Source organism: Copidosoma floridanum, unplaced genomic scaffold (assembly GCF_036245765.1).
Source record: "Copidosoma floridanum isolate Cflo_tuat_1 unplaced genomic scaffold, Cflo_Japanese_pri ptg000030l, whole genome shotgun sequence".
Lineage (NCBI taxonomy): Eukaryota > Metazoa > Arthropoda > Insecta > Hymenoptera > Encyrtidae > Copidosoma > Copidosoma floridanum.
This window is the reverse complement of record NW_028321907.1, coordinates 4,779,270-4,797,125: the sequence shown is the minus strand read 5'-3', so window position 1 is coordinate 4,797,125 and position 17,856 is coordinate 4,779,270. Positions and strand designations below refer to the sequence as shown.

The 17,856-nt window shown below is 44.5% G+C and overlaps 1 protein-coding gene across 5 annotated transcripts in view; it reads left to right on the top strand.

Annotated features, from left to right (window-relative positions):
- The window catches only part of LOC106644456 (uncharacterized), a 231,621-nt gene that overhangs the window by 209,150 nt on the left and 4,615 nt on the right, over positions 1–17,856 (top strand). For 2 of the 5 annotated variants that reach the window (XM_089596964.1, XM_089596968.1), the window contains 11 exons: positions 5,502–5,767; positions 6,759–7,562; positions 7,649–8,429; positions 8,509–8,915; positions 9,008–9,997; positions 10,078–11,032; positions 11,121–11,434; positions 11,558–11,857; positions 11,931–12,398; positions 12,474–12,800; positions 15,631–15,748. In XM_089596964.1, the coding sequence (XP_089453090.1) occupies positions 5,502–5,767; positions 6,759–7,562; positions 7,649–8,429; positions 8,509–8,915; positions 9,008–9,997; positions 10,078–11,032; positions 11,121–11,434; positions 11,558–11,857; positions 11,931–12,398; positions 12,474–12,800; positions 15,631–15,748 (5,730 nt within the window). The remainder of the gene's footprint in view (positions 1–5,501; positions 5,768–6,758; positions 7,563–7,648; positions 8,430–8,508; positions 8,916–9,007; positions 9,998–10,077; positions 11,033–11,120; positions 11,435–11,557; positions 11,858–11,930; positions 12,399–12,473; positions 12,801–15,630; positions 15,749–17,856) is intronic. The other 3 variants (XM_089596966.1, XM_089596967.1, XM_089596965.1) reach the window with 2 other exon arrangements.

Below are 17,856 nucleotides of genomic sequence, written 5' to 3'. Positions count from 1 at the left end.
GATCGATAATATTAGTAGCCCCATCGACCTACGATTCCAATATACTTACACGTATATACAGATACGACACGTGCACGGCCCATCTTCCGAATTATGTTCGCTCGTATACGAGATAATGTGTAATACACAACGCGAGCTTCTCTTAACCGCCGTTATATATTTCACCAGAAAACTTTCGCCTCGGATAACACAACTCGAGTATCAATCATCGAACAAGACAAATTAACACCCCGCCCGTGTACCCCCACTCATCTCCCACGCACGAAAAAAGAAGCAAGAAAACCAAAACTTTTACGATCATCTCTCCCTATCCGATGGAAAAAAAAAAAAAAAGAAAAAATTCAATCGTGGCAACTTTTTCCTCCACAGCAGACACGTATATCCGATCGCACACGTATATATTATAGACACAGAGTGGCCCCCAAGCCCCTCTCGTTGCGCGCGCTAATAAATATCCCTGATCTAACATCAAACGGCATAACTCAGTGCCAGCGGTGGCAGCAGTGGCTCTACAGTCCCGCCGTATCAGCGCATATAAATTCAATAAAAACACAAGCCACCCCCTCGCACGTACATCGGGTGTGCCCCATCACCCCCTCACTGTCTCCCGGTGCACGTACACGCACATCTGTTACCCTCCTCCTCCTCCTCCTCATCATCATCATCATCATCCCCTTTTCTCAACCCCATATATGTATACACATGGTATCATCTTTCGTTCTCTCTTGACTCTGCGCTTCTCTTCCACGTACACTCCGGCTCGGAGATACGCATATATGTATTATATCCTCGCGCAAATCACATCGTGTAAGCCCCGTAAAAGCGCCCGAAGGCGTCGACTAAACCGCCACCACGCCGGGGTATACACGTCAAAGTTCGCGATCGCACGCGCAGGAACAACTTTGAGAGTGTGTGTGTGTGTGTCGGACGAATAAGAAGAAGAAGAAGTATAGAAGAAGTAGAGGAGGTATATGTAGCGTGGCAGTAACGGTAACAGCACACAGAGAGAGAGAAAGAGAGAAAAAGGCGAGCCGGCGAATTCCCCGAGAAAGCCGCAAATCGACCTCCGCTCGATCATCATTTTACACGCGCGGGGAGAGAGAGAGAGAAAGAGAGACATCGTCCGGCACACGTATGCACACAAACAACAAACACGCGCCCACCCGGCAACCCCTTGGCTCGAGCTCTTTTTTTTTTTCTTTTTTTTTTTGCGCTCGAGGTCTCGGCTTTTTACGCTCTTATCCCTCTCATTTTTTTTCTGCCCCCCCTTCCTTTCTTTGCCGCTCGAGGCTCTCCCGTGTCGTGGGTTACGGCTTTGCCCGTCCGTGGATACGACGAGGCGGCACAAAGTTTTGCGCGTGAGGTTTTGCGAAATCAGAAGAGACACAGCCAGCAGCAAGGGTCTCCCCGTGGCTCTTTATTCAAGGCGGATACGAGAGAGGATTATCGTTTGATAACGGAATTACTTGCTCCGTACCGTGGGGAGGGATATTTATTATTATGGCTTCTTCTGCCTCTCACTCTCTCTCTCTCTGTTGTATGTACACATTGTTCGGAAGTTTGCTTATTTGGGTTTACACGTACATAATATGAGGGTATACTTTATGATGCTCGCGACTGTCGTATTAACATTGTACGAGCTTGCGTACGCATAATTACCCCTCGAGATTAGGAAATCTTAGAAAATAAATGGCACACGTGTATATACGATATACGTCTGGGAAACCTTACAGCTAAACATAACGTGTATTTATACAATTTGGATCACCGATCTGTCATTTTTCCTCCGATGAGTTTATCCAATAAGAGACTGTACAAGAGAGAAAAAAAAAAAAAAAAAGGACAAGCTCGATTTCACAGGGTATACATAGGTACTATATACCTAATAGATTTGCACAGTTTCGCCAACGAAAAGTGGGATAAGCGGGAGGAGTTACGGTATCTCTTTGCATCAACATTAATTTCCATCCGGCTGATCCTCCTCGGGAAGGGGTGCGATCCTCGGACCATCAAATCTCTCATCTACGCTGGCTCTCTCGCAAAGTCAACAATCCTTAATCACATCGTTCGGCCCTCCCTCGTAATACCCTTGGCTGGACACCGAGCCGATGGTAAAACAAAGACGGAGGGGCTCAACTGCGCGAGCTCTCTATGTCTCTTCGTTAACGCGATGAAAAAAAAAAAAAAAAAAAGAAAAAAAAAAAGAAAAGAAAAGACAAAGAAACGAGGAGGAAACGAGAGCCGACAGTTTCCAGTGCCGCGGAAAAAGGTCGGAGGGGAAAAAGCCCTTTATTTTTACACGGCTTGGCAAATCTTTCCTCCGTTTCCCTCTTCGAATGGACGCCTATGGTACACACACACACACTCTCTGTTCCAGCACCAGAGTGGAGGGTAAGCTTTTTGCACTTTGCACGCGCGAAAGTGGGAAACGAGAGACAGCAGACGAAGGAAGAAAAGAGAGCCGTTGGTAGGGGGTCGGGGATTAATTACCGTCCTTGAGTTATCTCCTCGTCCGCCGGCCCCGGCGAGTAATTATCTGCTGTAGGATTACAGATAAAAGAGCCCCTATTAAAAACCGCCCCCCCCCCCATCTCTTCCGTCCGCTTTTCCACGGCTGCGCTTTATTTCAACGTCTTGTCTCCGCGACCCGACTATACGGAAAATCTGTGTTCCCCGTCTCTGTTTTTCTTTTACGGATGAAAACACCCCCGCCGCCGTTGTACGAGAGCATAATAGAACGAGGACGCTCCACTGCTGATGGAGGATTGACACTCGGGACTCGGAGGTTTTAAGCTTATACCAGGGGGGGGGTACAAGTTTGCGTTTTTGTCATTTCCACGCTTTCCACCTTTTCGAATGGCCATTTCGCCAGTCTAACGGTCGTACACGACCCTCGGGACTTTCATTTTAATTAGAATAACATTCGCAAAGGAAAAAAAAAATGTCGATATTTCTATGTACACACCGTGAAGGGCGTCTCGCTTTGACGAGCTTAGTACATTACGTGTACAACCTACGTCCCTATGAGCACGGTAATGCGCGCCGGCTACCGCGTAATCTCGTGTTTTCAAGGTTTTAAGGCCCGGCTGTATCATATGTACCTATATAATGTCGTTGTACAGTATAAGTACTTGACATCCCCGTATACACGCGTGTCTCTTAATATACTCGGCGATCCTTGGCACTGCAGCTGTACAGCTTCCATACATGTAAAGCCGCAAACGCGCACGATCATATTATAAGTATAAATGCCTAAGCTACGGCTTAAATCTCTATACGTTTCGTGCCCGTAATCGGAACCTCCCCCCCCTTCCCGCTCCTACTTCTTGGGTGTGTATACATGTAAATGTATAGGGTGTTATTTATCACCGCGTACAATTAGGGATCGGGTGGAGGGAAGAAAATACAATTCCATCACTCGACGCGATCTGCAAACCTGTGTAAAACAAAACACTCGGGCTTTTAATCAGCGTGGCGGCCAATTATTCCGGGGTGGCTCGACGAAAAGTGTATACCAGTGTATCCACTCCCGAGTCAGTTTGGTGTGGTGAAGCTCGGTCGAGCGCGAAACGAGAATTATTCACGTCTCTCTCTCTCTCTCTCTCGATTACCATATATACACATACACACACACACCGGTAAAGCAACAACAGTCGGCTTGCTCCCTCCTTTCTTAATCTACTCTTCGGCTCTCCCTAAACAGCGGCAGTACGTGTGTATGTATACATCAACGCGACCTTTTAATCAACGTTAACAACCATTACAATTATCCGCTCCTACGTATATATGTGTATACATGGGAGGTGGGGGGGGGTACACCCTACCAACTACCCCCTGGCCGTCCACGTAGTGGCATATAAATACACCAACGCGCCAACAACGCTTACAGTATATGTAATCCCTAAACAGCGTGATAAATAATATTCGCTCGTCCGTCTGTCTTTCTCTCCTTCCCCCCTGTACCTTACATGCCCAGGGCTTGACTTTCCTCCACCCCCCACACCCCTCCGTTAGGGTGGTGCTAGCTACTGTTGGCGAATCGCCCGCCAATTTAGGCTCGTTGACGTCTGTTATCGTTAATCCCCGAGAACCTACTCCTCTCGTCTCTCGTCCTCTACCTCCTCCCCCTTGACTACACTGGCTGCAGGATAAGGAGATACGCACCCATATATATATACACACGGTTGCGATTAAATCGGCGCCACTCGTCCGGAATCCTCGCCCGTGTTCATTATACGTGTGTATAGGTGTACGAAGCGAGAGATTGTAAGAAAAATAACAGTGATGATGATGACGGTAATTCGAGGCGATGCGCAATGTAGCATCGAGTTTAGGCGTATCTCTACGACTTTGTTCGGGAAAATGTATGCGAGGCGATTAAGCGCTTGGCCGGAGCGCTCCCTCGCTTAATTTGTCGCCGGGGAGTTTTGGCCTCTCTCTCTCTCTCTCTCTCTCCCGGATTTCACGCGTTTGTAATATTTGGCCTGGCTGGTTAGCTGTGCGTCGTTGTCGTTGTGGTGATGGGGGTTTTTTTTTGACTGCCCTTTTTTTTTTGTTTTCTCCGGGGCTAATTGAATGGGCCGTGAAGCGGCATCTGCGGGGGTCTCTGAATAAATGACTAATAAGTTCAACGGGGGGGAAGGAAGTTGGGAGATCTTTAGTCACGGGTATACGCGCGGAGCGCCTATATTAAATTTCAGTCGCCCTCCGCTCGGGAGAATAATGATGTTAATTAAGACGCGTCAAAGGGACGGGTAGTGTATAATGTATATATTATGTACACCGTGGTTTCTCGCGCTCAACTGCGTGCACCGTCTCCCACCCCCCCGCATCGTGATAATTATGTACAATGCTTCACCCACTCGCGTTCTACACGATCGATCACCCGTAAATTGACCGACTCGAGATTTTACCACCTTGTAAATGTATCACATCGTGCGCGACAATTTGTTTGGGAACGCGGGACACCCCGATCTTTGTCGTGTAGTGTGTGTGTGTGTGGGAGTGTCCGATCGATTCGTAACTTTGATGACTCGAGCATTACGTGGCTATCAAGAAGACTCCTCAATAATTGAATCATGTAGATATGGGCCGTCTGGGCCATTGTTTTTGGTAGCAAAATATGTGACATTTTTTTCTAGTGTAATCTCAATGCAAAATTTATATCTATGTAATTTTGTATAAAATAAACATGCCACTTTGAGGATTCCCCCCAAGTAATTGATTCCCCTTCGTTGCACCTCAATGTTGAGTACCGTAATCTATAGATTGGTTGATGTACATTTGTAGGTAATAAATAATCTTTTGCTATGAATGAGCATTGGACCTTGTCCCGATTTTTCAATCTTTAGAGAGAGAAATATTATGGTTTTGCAAATAATTGCAGCTCATTGTACTACAAATATGATCTATTGTACCAAGTGAGGGATAAAAAATTATTTTGCACGCGATTGGACAACAAAATTTGATTATATTGTTGTTGTTGTTTTGTTTTTTTCCAGACGTCCTGAAAAGGAAGCGGCGAAAGCTAGGCAGCAGCAACTCGAGCAACCCGTACTCGAGCGTCTCGGTGTCGCAGCTCCTGGCGCAGCGTGACCGAGCGATCGCCGCTGCAGTGGCCGCCAACAGCACCACCAACAGCAGCCCCACCGACGCGAACGACAGCTCCGTAGCCCCGGACGTCGTAGCAGGTGACGCGACGGTCGCCGGCCCCACCGCCAACCCCGTGGCCACGATGTCCACCGGGTCGCTCTCTAATGGCTCGCAGGTAAATTATTCAGCCAGGAGGGGGTGGGTTCAAACTGCCGCGTCAAGCGCCAGAGCTCTCCTCGCTTTGAGGGAGTCTCCCCCACCCCCGGTTTAATGCCAAAAGGGGCCAAATCGTCGCCCGTTTTTCAAAAAGCCCCACCCCCGTGACTGGACCCCGAGATTCGCGAGTGCTTTCCTTCTTTTCCGGGTCTACTGTATTATTGACGGGGCGAAAGGGACGGTTGCACCCTCCGACGATTGATCTCGGGAGAGTACAGCCGCCCTCGCGTATAAACATTTCATGCGACCGGTACGTTGATTGGCAGTGTGACGAGACCACGAAATCGGTAGATGTCACGATTCCGTTACCCTATTGCAGAGCTTTCGATTCGCGTGGACCACCCCCGTCAAATAATATTCGCTGGGTGGGCTCTCCTTGTTCTCCCTTCCCACCTTTCCCATGTATAAAAAAAAAAAAAGACAAAGAAATTAAAAGCCCGGCAGCCGGTTGGAGGAATGGCAAAACTTGGCCCAGAAGTCTTAATTACGAGAGAGAGAGAGAGAGAGGGTGGTTTGAATTCGACTAGTGGAAGTTTCATTGATGTTATTCGTTTTTCTCCCGGGCGCCGGAGGAGCGTGAATCGTTTTAATGATGCGCGCCACGATGCCCGAATGGCTTTCTTCTGTTCGGGTCAACTCCATCGGATTTCAAATATTTGCCCCTCTATCTGGCGTTACTTTGAATTAATCACATGGTACAAGTACTTGATTCGCTCGTTGAAATTTTAATCAACGCTCGTTCCTTACATCGCGCCACGTTGACAACAATCTTATTGTGTTTTTTTAATAACTCGCCGTGTCGAATTAATTACATGAGAATGAATGACAAAGAAAGCGGTGGGTCTGGCGAATGAGAATCAATGTATCTATTTCTGGGGGATTTATGTCAAACTCAAGTGCCACGTGTTTGGCGAGTGTAGCAAGAGTACGGTTGATGTGTAAATTTGCAGGTGTGGCCTGTTACCGTGTCGAATCTGCCCGGGAGCCTGACGCTCCCGCACCAGACGCAGCAGCAACAGCTGCTCCCGCACCAGCAGGCGGCCCTCAGTCCCCAGCTGGCGCAGAACCAGCAAGTCCAGAGGCTGAACAACGCGCAGAGTATGGCCGCGGGTGGCATGATCATGGGCAACCAGCTGATCATGAACCAGCAAACGAATTTCGGCCACCTCGTGAATTCGCAGCCTCAACAGCAGCAGCAGCAGCACCAGCCGCAACAGCAACAGTCTCAGCAGCAACAGCAGGTTCAACAGATGCAACAACTCTTGAACCAGCAATTGCAGGACGAGCAGACGCAGGAGCAGCTGCTGTTCCAACAGATGCAGCAATTGCAGCAGATGCAGTTGTTGCAACAACAGCAGGACCAGCAGCAGCAGCTGCAGCAGCAGCAACAGCAGCAACAACAACAGCCGCAGAATCGCATGCTCGCCAATCAGATACAGCAGGTCCAACAGCAGCAGCCCAATTACCAGTTGAACCAGCTGAACCAGCAGCCGTTGCAGCAATTGATGCAACAACAGCAGCAGCAACAACAGCAGCAGATTAATACACAGCAATTCCAGTTGCAAAACATGCCAAAGCAGCAAAGTATGCAGCAGCAGGGTCTTCTGGGCGATATGGACCAGCAGCAACAGTTGCTCGCTGGTTTCGGCCAACAGCAAGACTTTCTCAGTCAGCTGCCCATGCAAAACCAACAGCAACAGATTCACCCGCAGCTTCAGCAGTTGCAGCAACAGCAGCAGTTACAACAGCAGCAGGTACATGGGTGTTGAAATAATATATATTTATTTCTATGAAATTATTTATATGTGCGTTTTATAATGTGGTGTTTATCGTTTCGTAGGTCAATCAGCAGTTGTTGCAACAGCAGACGGATCAGTTCCAAATGCAGTTACAACAGCAGCATCAACAGCAGCAGCAGCAGCAACAACAGCAGCAGCAGCAGCTTGTTCAGTCTTGCGGACAGGCGCAGTATCAAACTCAAATGTTGAATCAGCCGCTCGATACGATGCAACAAAATGGTCTGACCCTTATGAATGGCTTAAACGACTTGCAAGTGAGGCAGCAGCAACAAAGGACTGCCGAGGAATTGGCTCTTAAGCAGCAGCAGCAGCAGCAGCAACAACAGCAGCAGCAACAACAACAACTGTTCTTACAAAATCAAGCGATTCAGAGGTTACAGCCAAACAATCAGTTTCAACAGAATCAGCTTTCGTGTCAAATGGGTACGTTCAGTCCAGCAAAGACGAACAACCTGCAACAGTTCCAAACGAATAATCAGCTGCAACAAAATCAAAACGTAAACTTCAACGCGAGAGCATCACCTTGGCAACAACAACAACAGCAGCAGCAGCAGCAGCAACAGTTGCAACAGCAAAATAATAGGATAAATATAAATCAAATGCAAAACCTGAATTGCAATGCGTTCAATAACGTGCAGCAGCTGCAACAGATTCCCCAGGATAACATTTGGACGGAGGAGGTCGCGAGGAAAAAGGCCAAGATCGTCAAAAACTCGTACAAAAAGCAGAGGCAGCAGCAGCAGCTCGCCAATAACATTAACAACTGTCTCGACCAAAACATGTCCGGAGATGAGTTCTCCGATAAATTGAATTCGCAGTCGGGTAAGATACATACTCATTACTTTTTTTGGGTAAAAAATCAGTATCAGTACCTTTTACTGATTGTTCTCTCGCACTTAAGGTCCATCGTTCCTGGAGGATCCAAGTGGTTACCTCGCACAGCAGACCGCTCTGTTGAACAGCACGATACAGAGGCAGACGGGCGTCACGAGTACGCAACAGCCTCTGCTCATCGGCAACAATAGCAACAACGGTCTGCAGCAGCAAAACGCCACGTATCTTCCGCAACCAAAGCCTTCCTCGCTCGCTAGTCCCTCGTCCTTGTACAGCAACAACAACAACGCCGGCAAGAATAATCCGAACTCGCCGGTGTTCGTGCACAGCTCGATGACGCCAAACTCGGCTGGTAGCGCCACGGACTCGGAGAGCGGCAGCCCCATGTCGTGCCAGAGATGCGTGACCAGCGCGGACACGCAGTCCTTATCTTCCTCGACCTCGACTCAGGATTCCTACAAACAAAGAACCGACGTAAATACTTGGCCTCTGGCTCCTTACTACTTTTAATTTAATGATGAAAAGTAAAATGTGTATTAATGCAACTTATTTCTTGTGTCCTGCAGATGCACACACATCAGTACACTTTGCCGGATATGTCGGAAGACCCGATATCTTCCACTTTCGGTGAAAAATGCATGCAGCAGCAAAATTCTTGCCAGCAGCAGGCTCAGTTGGACTCGCGGCCAATCCAGGGTGGCACCGTAAGTACCTCGCATGGCTCGCCCATAGGCACCAACAGTCCAGCCAACTCGGACGCGCCAACGTCGTCCACGTCGCAGCCACCAACGCCACAGAGTCTCATGTCCTCGCAGCCATCGACGCCGCACGCATACTCGCAGCCGGCGACGCCGCACATGGTTGCTCAGCATGCGAATCTCAACGAGCAGAGGTCGACGACACCGTCAGTCGCCCCAACGAATCCATCGTGCGACCCCGGCTGCATTGAGAATCAAAAGAAGTTGGAGGTCTATCAATCCCAACAACACGCGATGAGCAACGGCTCGAGAAGCAACACGTATAACGCGTCGTCAATCATAACGACAATGGCCAGTGGCCACACAGTCAGTTGCAACACAATCACGTCGGTGCTGGCTGGACGAGCTAATACAGCTACGGTCTCGATAAATGCTCCATCCGGCATGGCCAATAGTGTCAATCTGTTACCAAACATCTTGGCCAAGCAGCAACAACAACAACAGCAGCAAACGGCGATTGTCAACACAGTTCCTTCCTCATCTGTCCCTGTTGTAGCTTCGGCTGTCTCTACGGCGACGATGCCAGTTGCTGCGTCTGCGTCGATTCAGCAGCAACACAATGCCTACATTATACAACAGCAGCAGCAACAACAACAACAACAACAACAACAACAACAACAACAACAACAGCAACAACAACAGCCAATGGCTAATGTGAACGTTTCCAGGTCACCGCTTGAAATGGTACAGAGTGTCGTGAGTAGTATACAGGTGCCGCAAGTGACCAATACAAACGGTCAACATCACCATCAGCAACAGCACCACCAACAGCAGCCTCAGCAGCAAGCTAACGTTCAAGTTTGTATTTTTTCTATTTTTCAAAAGTCTCAATAGAATCAAGTTGAAATCTAATGTTTTTTTTTTCTTTTTTTAAACAGGTTCACAATGTTCTCACGTCAAGTGGCATAATAAAACAAGCTGCACCTGGTCAAACTTTGCCACCTGGGCACATTCTTGTCTCCAACAACGGACAGCTGATAATGGCGAGTACTGGTGGTGTGATGGCACCTCCGCCACCAAAGATCAACTCGATGCCACCGCTGTCGGTCTCACCAATGGTGACGAACGTCACCGGGGCCGTCAGCCAGGTCATACCAGCCGTTGGGGTGGCTCAGCAAGTGATAGGCCAACCTACCGTTTTGGTGAACACAATTCAGGCGCCAGTGATAATTCAGCCATCGGGCATGATGACGATGGATAGTATCGGACAGAACGTGCAGATACCGCATTTGACAGTGACCGCTGGAAACGTTCTGCAAAATGCTCACCCCATCATCGATGCCACGAATCATCAGCACCAGCAGCAAGACGTCGCGAGGAACGTCGCCGCGGCTGTTGCCAGTCAAAATTTCGTCAACCATCGACAACACACTGGCCTGCCACCAGAGCCAACAATAGCAAAAAAGAAGGTCTACAAGAAGCGCAAGAGCAACACACAGACCGTAGCGTCGATGCTGCACATCGCGGCTGCAGCCTCGCAGCAAAACACGGGCATGTTGATGCAGTCGCACCAGTCGAATTTCGCGCATCAGAACTTCCAGACGCAAAGTTTAGGGGGACCAATGCTGCAGGCGCTAACGATCGTGCCGGGCAAGAACGGTGGACCTGCTCAATTGGTTATGAATGGACAGCCGCATCAGAATTTCAATACGCAACAGATAATTACGAATGCACAGCCTGCCCAGCAGATCAATCTGTTGCAGCCGGTTAATCTGCTGAATGGCACAACGGGTATGGTTCAAAACTTCCCGACCATTCAGCAGTTCATTGTGCCTGGATTGGGAAGCATGGTCATGTCTGCGGATGGCACGGCTACTCTTCTCCAAGACACAGGTATTTTGTTGATCTTAGCATAGATTATACAAATATTAGCCATAAAGTGTGCATCTGTGGAAAAATATTAATTGTGACATTGTTTCAGGCAACATCGGTGGCATGCAATTGCAGCTGCAAAATGTCAATGGCCAGAACGTCTTGACACCTGTACAGAACCACAGTGGTATTTTTGGACATGGTCAGAGTATTTTAGCAGCCGGCCCAGCTGGCATGGTGATACGAGCGCCTCAGGCTACGGGTAGCAAAATAATTCAGACTCAAGCCAGCCCTGGTACTCAATTCATATCACCGAATAGCGGTCAGTTCCTCGTCAACGGCACAACGTCTTTCGGCAACCAGCTGAATCCAATTGTCGCTAACGTCACTCCGAACCAACAAGTGACTTTTAATGCAGCACAGGTATAAATTAATAAACAATTTTTAATACCTTTCGAAATAATTTTTTTATAAATTTATTAAAAATTTCTTCATCCAAATGTTATAAATGTACAGTCTACTAAAATATGGTTGTTATAATTCAAGGTGCGTCAACCTAACATCCAAGGTCAACAAGAGTTCATTCAAATGAACGGTCAGACGCTAATGGTGCCGTGTGCAACAGCGCAAAATATTGCCTCGGTATCGTCGTCACAGAATCAACAGAACACGACGTACGTTCAGCAAAATACGACGATAGTGCAGCAGCAAACGACGATGCAGGTTTCGAATAACCAGCTGCCGGGATTCCAAGCGTCAAATGCCAATAACACTCCCAGCATCGAGCAACCAACAGTGAACGTCAATAATGCTCAGTACCAAATAGTCAGCGCTGACATGGTGACGGTAATGAAATATCTTTGTTGCTTTATCTTTTCTAAATGTATGTGTTATTTAACATTTGATTTATGCAAAGCAGCAGGGAAAAAGTCCAGCCTCGCCAAAAGGCAATGTGAACCAACAACCAACTGATCAAACTGTTGAGCTACAGCAACCGACGCAACAACAACAACAACAACCAGAACAGAGGCCACAATCGCAGCAGCAAACTCAGCAGAACCAACAGGCTCAGCAGCTTCCACAGACGCAATTCGTGATTACCAACGACACCTGCACGACGATAGTCGAGAAAACGCAATCACAGACCGGCGCAGTGGATGCGGCAGCAGCAGCTGCTGCTCTGATGGCGAGGCACACAGTGTCGACGCAGACGAATCAGGCGAACGCGGCTGCTCAGTCTGCGCTGATGAGGCTGGGTTCACCACCCGATACGACGACCCACAGTCCTGGTAACAGTCAGAGGTCCAACAGTCCAGCCGTGGATACAACGACGCACGGAGCAGCGTCACCTCCACCACCAGCCAACACGAGGCAACAGTCGTCTACGGTAAATTTTACATCACAAGCTTTTTATGCATCGGTAAAGTGCCAGAAATATTTAATGATTGTTATTTTTCTGTAGCCGATGGTCCACTGTGTATCGAGTAGCGAGCCAGATTCGGGTGGCGACGCGCAGCAAAACTCCGAGGAATGGCGAGGCAACGTCCAGTCGATGAGCAACCCTGGTAGCGTCAAAGAGATACCTGCCATCCAGCCAGTCTCTGGTCCACAAGCTCAGCAACAACAAACGGCCACTCAGGCACAACAGCCTCAGCAGCCACAGCAGCCACAACAACAACAGCAGCAGCAGCAGCAGCAGCAGCAGCAGCAGCAGCAGCAGCAGCAACAACAGCAGCAGCAAGCAAAGCCGACCTTTGTCGAGTCGTCGACCGTCTCAAGCGGCATCCAGGTTGGTAGCTTCGTAGAACAGGCCGCCACTGGTGCCAGCGCCAGTCAGCTTACCCTTACAGACACCCAACAACAAGAACATGATATGCATCACGAGTTGGCCGATACGACACACCTCGATAACACAATTATCGAGCCCATGAGCGACACAACCATCATCACCTCATCACCCACTCATTCAATTAATTCAGACACGATCGTTATTGCGGAATGCGTTAGTGAGGAGCTGTCGGGCGTCGACAATGATTGTCTCATTAACAAAGACGTAATAGCCGTTGTTAGGGAATCGGAGCTGCCAGCTGTGCTCGAGCAGCAACAGTCTACGGCGGTGATGACGACAAACGACTCATCATCAGCATCCTATCATGTTCACGAGCAGCATCAACAACTCATGCTTGTCGATAACATTAGCGACGACAACAACGATTGCGTGTCTAACATTTACGAACAGACGACGCAGGAGCAAGTTGCCACGGCCGCGGCCCTCATACAGCACGAGAAGTTTTACAGTGTTGGTATAGCGCCCGCGGGCCTTTATCCCCACTTGTATAACTTCGGTGCTGGTGACGACGATGGCAATGAACAACAGCCAAGTCAGCAACTTGCTACTGCTACCGTCGTTAATTATCAGGCTTCGGAGAAGCTGCAGCTGCAGCAGCAGACTTTTTTCAGTCCTTTTGTTTATAACGGCAGCGACCTCACGGGAATCGTTGAGGATGTCGCTGACGTTGAGCTCGAGGAGGAGAGCGCCGAGTCCACGGAGGAGGAGGACGAGGAACTATGAGACCTGGGCCGAAAGTTTTCTTAAGGACGCGTTTCCTCGAACTTTCATATCATTGACTACTCAGTGCAACAAACAAGCACGGTTCCTTTAATTTTACGCTTTCCCAGTGCTCGTATAGTCGATACTTAATTTTTTATCTACATGCAGATTTAAGTTTGATTTTTTTTTTAAATTTTAATTTTAAGTAACGTTAATTTTATCATTTAATCTCACACGGGTATACGAAAGTATACGTGACAAAGTATTGAGTAAGCGATTTATAACCGGTGAAAAATCTTTTATAAAGATTCTAGTGTTGATAAGCAATGTTCGTTTGTTGCTCTGAGATTTTTTATTCATTTAGTTGAGTGTATTTTAATTTGCTTGTTGAAGGTTGACGCGATTGGTTGACTTTGATATTTATTGATTGTTAGATGGTTTGAGATGGTTTGTTGTGTCATACTGGGCATTTTTGGGAAATTCTACTTGGTGTAAAATAAATTATTTTTTTTACAGTGATTTATTGCCGATTGGCTGCCTTGTCGGTGATTTTTCTTCTTTTTCGTTCGATTATTGTACTTTTGTTATGAAAAGTCATGGACGATCAATAAAAAAAAGACGCATTTCAACATAGTGACATGGCAGTCTCTTCACAAAAAAAAAATCATAATTTATTTTATTTGAGTGAGCATGAGACCAATCGCAGTCCAAAAAATACAAACCACAAAATATTTTTTAACGCACGCTGTTTGCAATTGAATTTTCGTACCAGGGTATCGGTGCTCTCTTGACTCGTCGAAGTTTGGAAACAATTCAGATATAGAGAGACTTCAGAGAGTTGAGTAGATATTCCAGTGATCACTAGAACGCTTAGCTATTTTCAACTGTTATTATTATTATTATTATTATTATTATTATTTTTTCCATTAATTAATTTTAGTCAGTAAGAAAAGTATTATAAAGATAAATGGGACTACTCCTAAGAGTTGTCCTCTATAATTGTACATTTGCTTGATGATACTTGATTGTATAGAAATAATCGTGATAGCATTTTTAGCTATGAACTGAAAGTAAATTTTGATACATGATTCTTGATATACATATAAATATTTATAGATAAAAATATAATAATGATGTAGGGTAGTAACTCACCGAAGTCTCTATTTTTAATGTGATTAATTTTGTAATTAGCTTGTATTTACAATGCACTACTATTATCGTACTATGATGATATCTTTCGAAAGGTATACTTGCGATAACCATATTAGTATTATTACTGTTTAAATTATATAAATACACAATTTTAACGTAAATACGTACATTATTGACATGAAGATGGAAAAAAAAAAAAAAAAAAAAAAAAAAATTGGCAATAATGTTATTTGTATATGTAACGATGACAAATTGAAGAACAAAAAAAAAAAAAAATAAAAGAAAAGAAAGGAAAAAAATTCGAAAACGTGTCTCGAATTCGTCAGTTATAATTATGAGAGGTAATGAAAGAAAATACAAATAAAATCAATCGATCAGATAAAATCTCGAATTTTTTTGACTCTTTCAAAATTCACTAATTACTCATGTACAATCTTTTATCAGTCTCTATTGGGTAATCCTGTGATATTGCTACCGAGCATGCTTTAATTGATATTTATATATTTATTTTTCAATCTATTATTCTATCATACATATACTTACTACGTATCGTAAAGTCTATCCTTGAAATGCATGTCCTACGACTCGTGAGAGCTTGTCAAAATTCATAATAATTAGAAAATACTTACCTCTCGAGTCTTGGCCGCGAGTCTCTTCGTACGAGTAGTGTTTGGAATATACATATACCCATATTTCGGCGTAAAAATGCAACTTGAATTACAAAATTGATTTTAACAACCAAACAAGCATGAAACAAGAAAGATGAAAAAAAAAAAAAAAAAAAAAATGATAAACAGAGAGAGAGAGAGAAGGAAAGAGTGGGCGGGTGTGTGTGTGTGGTGTGGTGAACTGAGCTTAATAAAAATTCTTAGTGGCTTGTGCGTGCTGGAGTTTGACCGAGTTCGTGATTTGACAGATCTTTGCGAAGCAGGCCGATGGTGCCGTGAGCACAGTGCGGTGCGAGGGCAGGGGAATCAAGCGAAAGCTGGACTCCATCCACGCAATGCATTCCACTCTGCATGAAGACCAGGATGGTCAGTATCGTACCGTACATTACCAGATAAGCGTTCCATTCGTCACCGAATCCGTTTTCCCCGACAAAATCAGCTGACGGTACATTTCAACATTCACTAATAATATTAACTATGTTGTTACAAATTTTACGTTTTTCAATATTGTTTCGTACATATATTATGTATGTTGATTGAATCATATTGTTTTCATGTCAGTTTTTCTTTTGAATTGACTTTTTTTTTCATTTTTTATTTACTACTATTATTATTATTATTATTTTTATTTTTACCCTTTGAAAAATGTACTCGTCGATTTTGGGGGAAATGGTCGCTCTTGCTACCATAAGTTGCACTTGTGCTTATAGAAAAGCTTCGATGAAATTTCAGTATGCTGTCTCGTCTCGCTTGTGCATTTAATATTACATTAATTTTGTCTCAGTCTTCAAAACCTCTCACACACTTTTCACTCACTTTAACCATTTTGTCTCTTCTCTTCATTTATTATACTAACTGTGTGAGCTTTACCATGAACCGTAGCCAATCACGTGCATGAACACTAATATTAAAAAAAAAAGATAAGGAAAAAAAAAGAAAATACTAACAAACCTGATTTTTTCGTTTTATTAATTATAAGATTAATATGTTGTTTGCATTTTATATGTAACAAATGCACCAAAGCTATATGCCAACGTAACGAAAAAAAGAAAGAAAAAAAATGCAGATTAATAACATGAAACGCGTGCATAAGAACATAATAACGCACGCTTTTTATTTACTCCGAAGGTAGGTACATTAGCTTTTGTCATTTCAAATAATCTTTAAAAGAGAAAGAAGCATTGCATTTGCAAAAAAAAAAAAAAAAAAAACGAAACTAATTGGCTGTCAGGTTTGTTAATAACAATATAATAATAACAAAAAAAGCTCCGTCACCGTATGTATTCACGATTCAGCACATCTTACTTAACTCACCCAACTTTGTACGAATCGTCTAATGTTGTCATTAATTAATTATCACCTACACACGCTCCCTTTTTTGTAATCACCTATAGATTGAAAGTATTAACGTTGAATCGATCATCATATTAATCATATTGTGGTAAATTAATAAAAAAAAAAAAAAAAAAAAAAAATGCACGAACGAAAATACATCAAGCCAACAACTACATTATATTATACTCATTCTGGAGGATGAATTCATAATTTAATCGAGGCATTTAAATTGGCAATGATTATTTTCATACGTGAATTTTGGCGAGTTGTAGTAACAATAGTAATGCTACAACATAATTGTTTTTAATGTCATTGGTTTTTTTTTTTTTCGTTTTTTATTAAAAAATAGATTGCACATTGTAAATATCATCGAATTATGTAAATCATCCCCACAAGCATTCAATTTACCTCGTGTGCATTGCGTGGTGTTAAGTGTATGTAATATATGCTAAAGGAACGGTGATGATCACTATATTACATTATTGTGTGGTAGCTTTTGGATGGGAAACTGGTACGCTTTTTTTTAGGTCACGTAATTATGTATGTGTCGTTTTCACCAACATGTTGTGCCAGGAATTATTAGAATCACGCTAATGATACATCATATTGAATTTAATTATTAAGAAAATCACTTGGATAAAACGAGTACGCGAAAAGCTTAGCGGACAATGTGCTAAGAATGTTTTTGTGTCCTCGTTTTCGAAAGCTTATTTGCATCACTCAATCACAGTGTGGCTTATTGCAATCAAATCACCCAACCCTTACGCATATAAGCTTACACATGTTGGAAATTTACTGCGCCAATTTTATAAGCTAAGCTCCAGATTAAGCAGATACTTTGGAAAATCGACCAATTGAAAACTTTTTTTTTTAAATTAATATTACTCTATCACAATTTACAAAGAATTAGTACATAAAATGAAGAGTAGTCGATTTTTTCAAAAGAAAAAAAAGAAAAAAATACGTAGACCAAAAGATCTGAAAAGCGTTCCGCACAATTCACAACCAGTCAATCACGAATGATTCATTATAATATTAGTATGTCAGCACTTACCAAATTACTTCCACCCGCTATATAAAAATTATTTTTCATTAATACAGCCACCCACGCATAGAAGTACCAACTTAGCTAGTCGTCC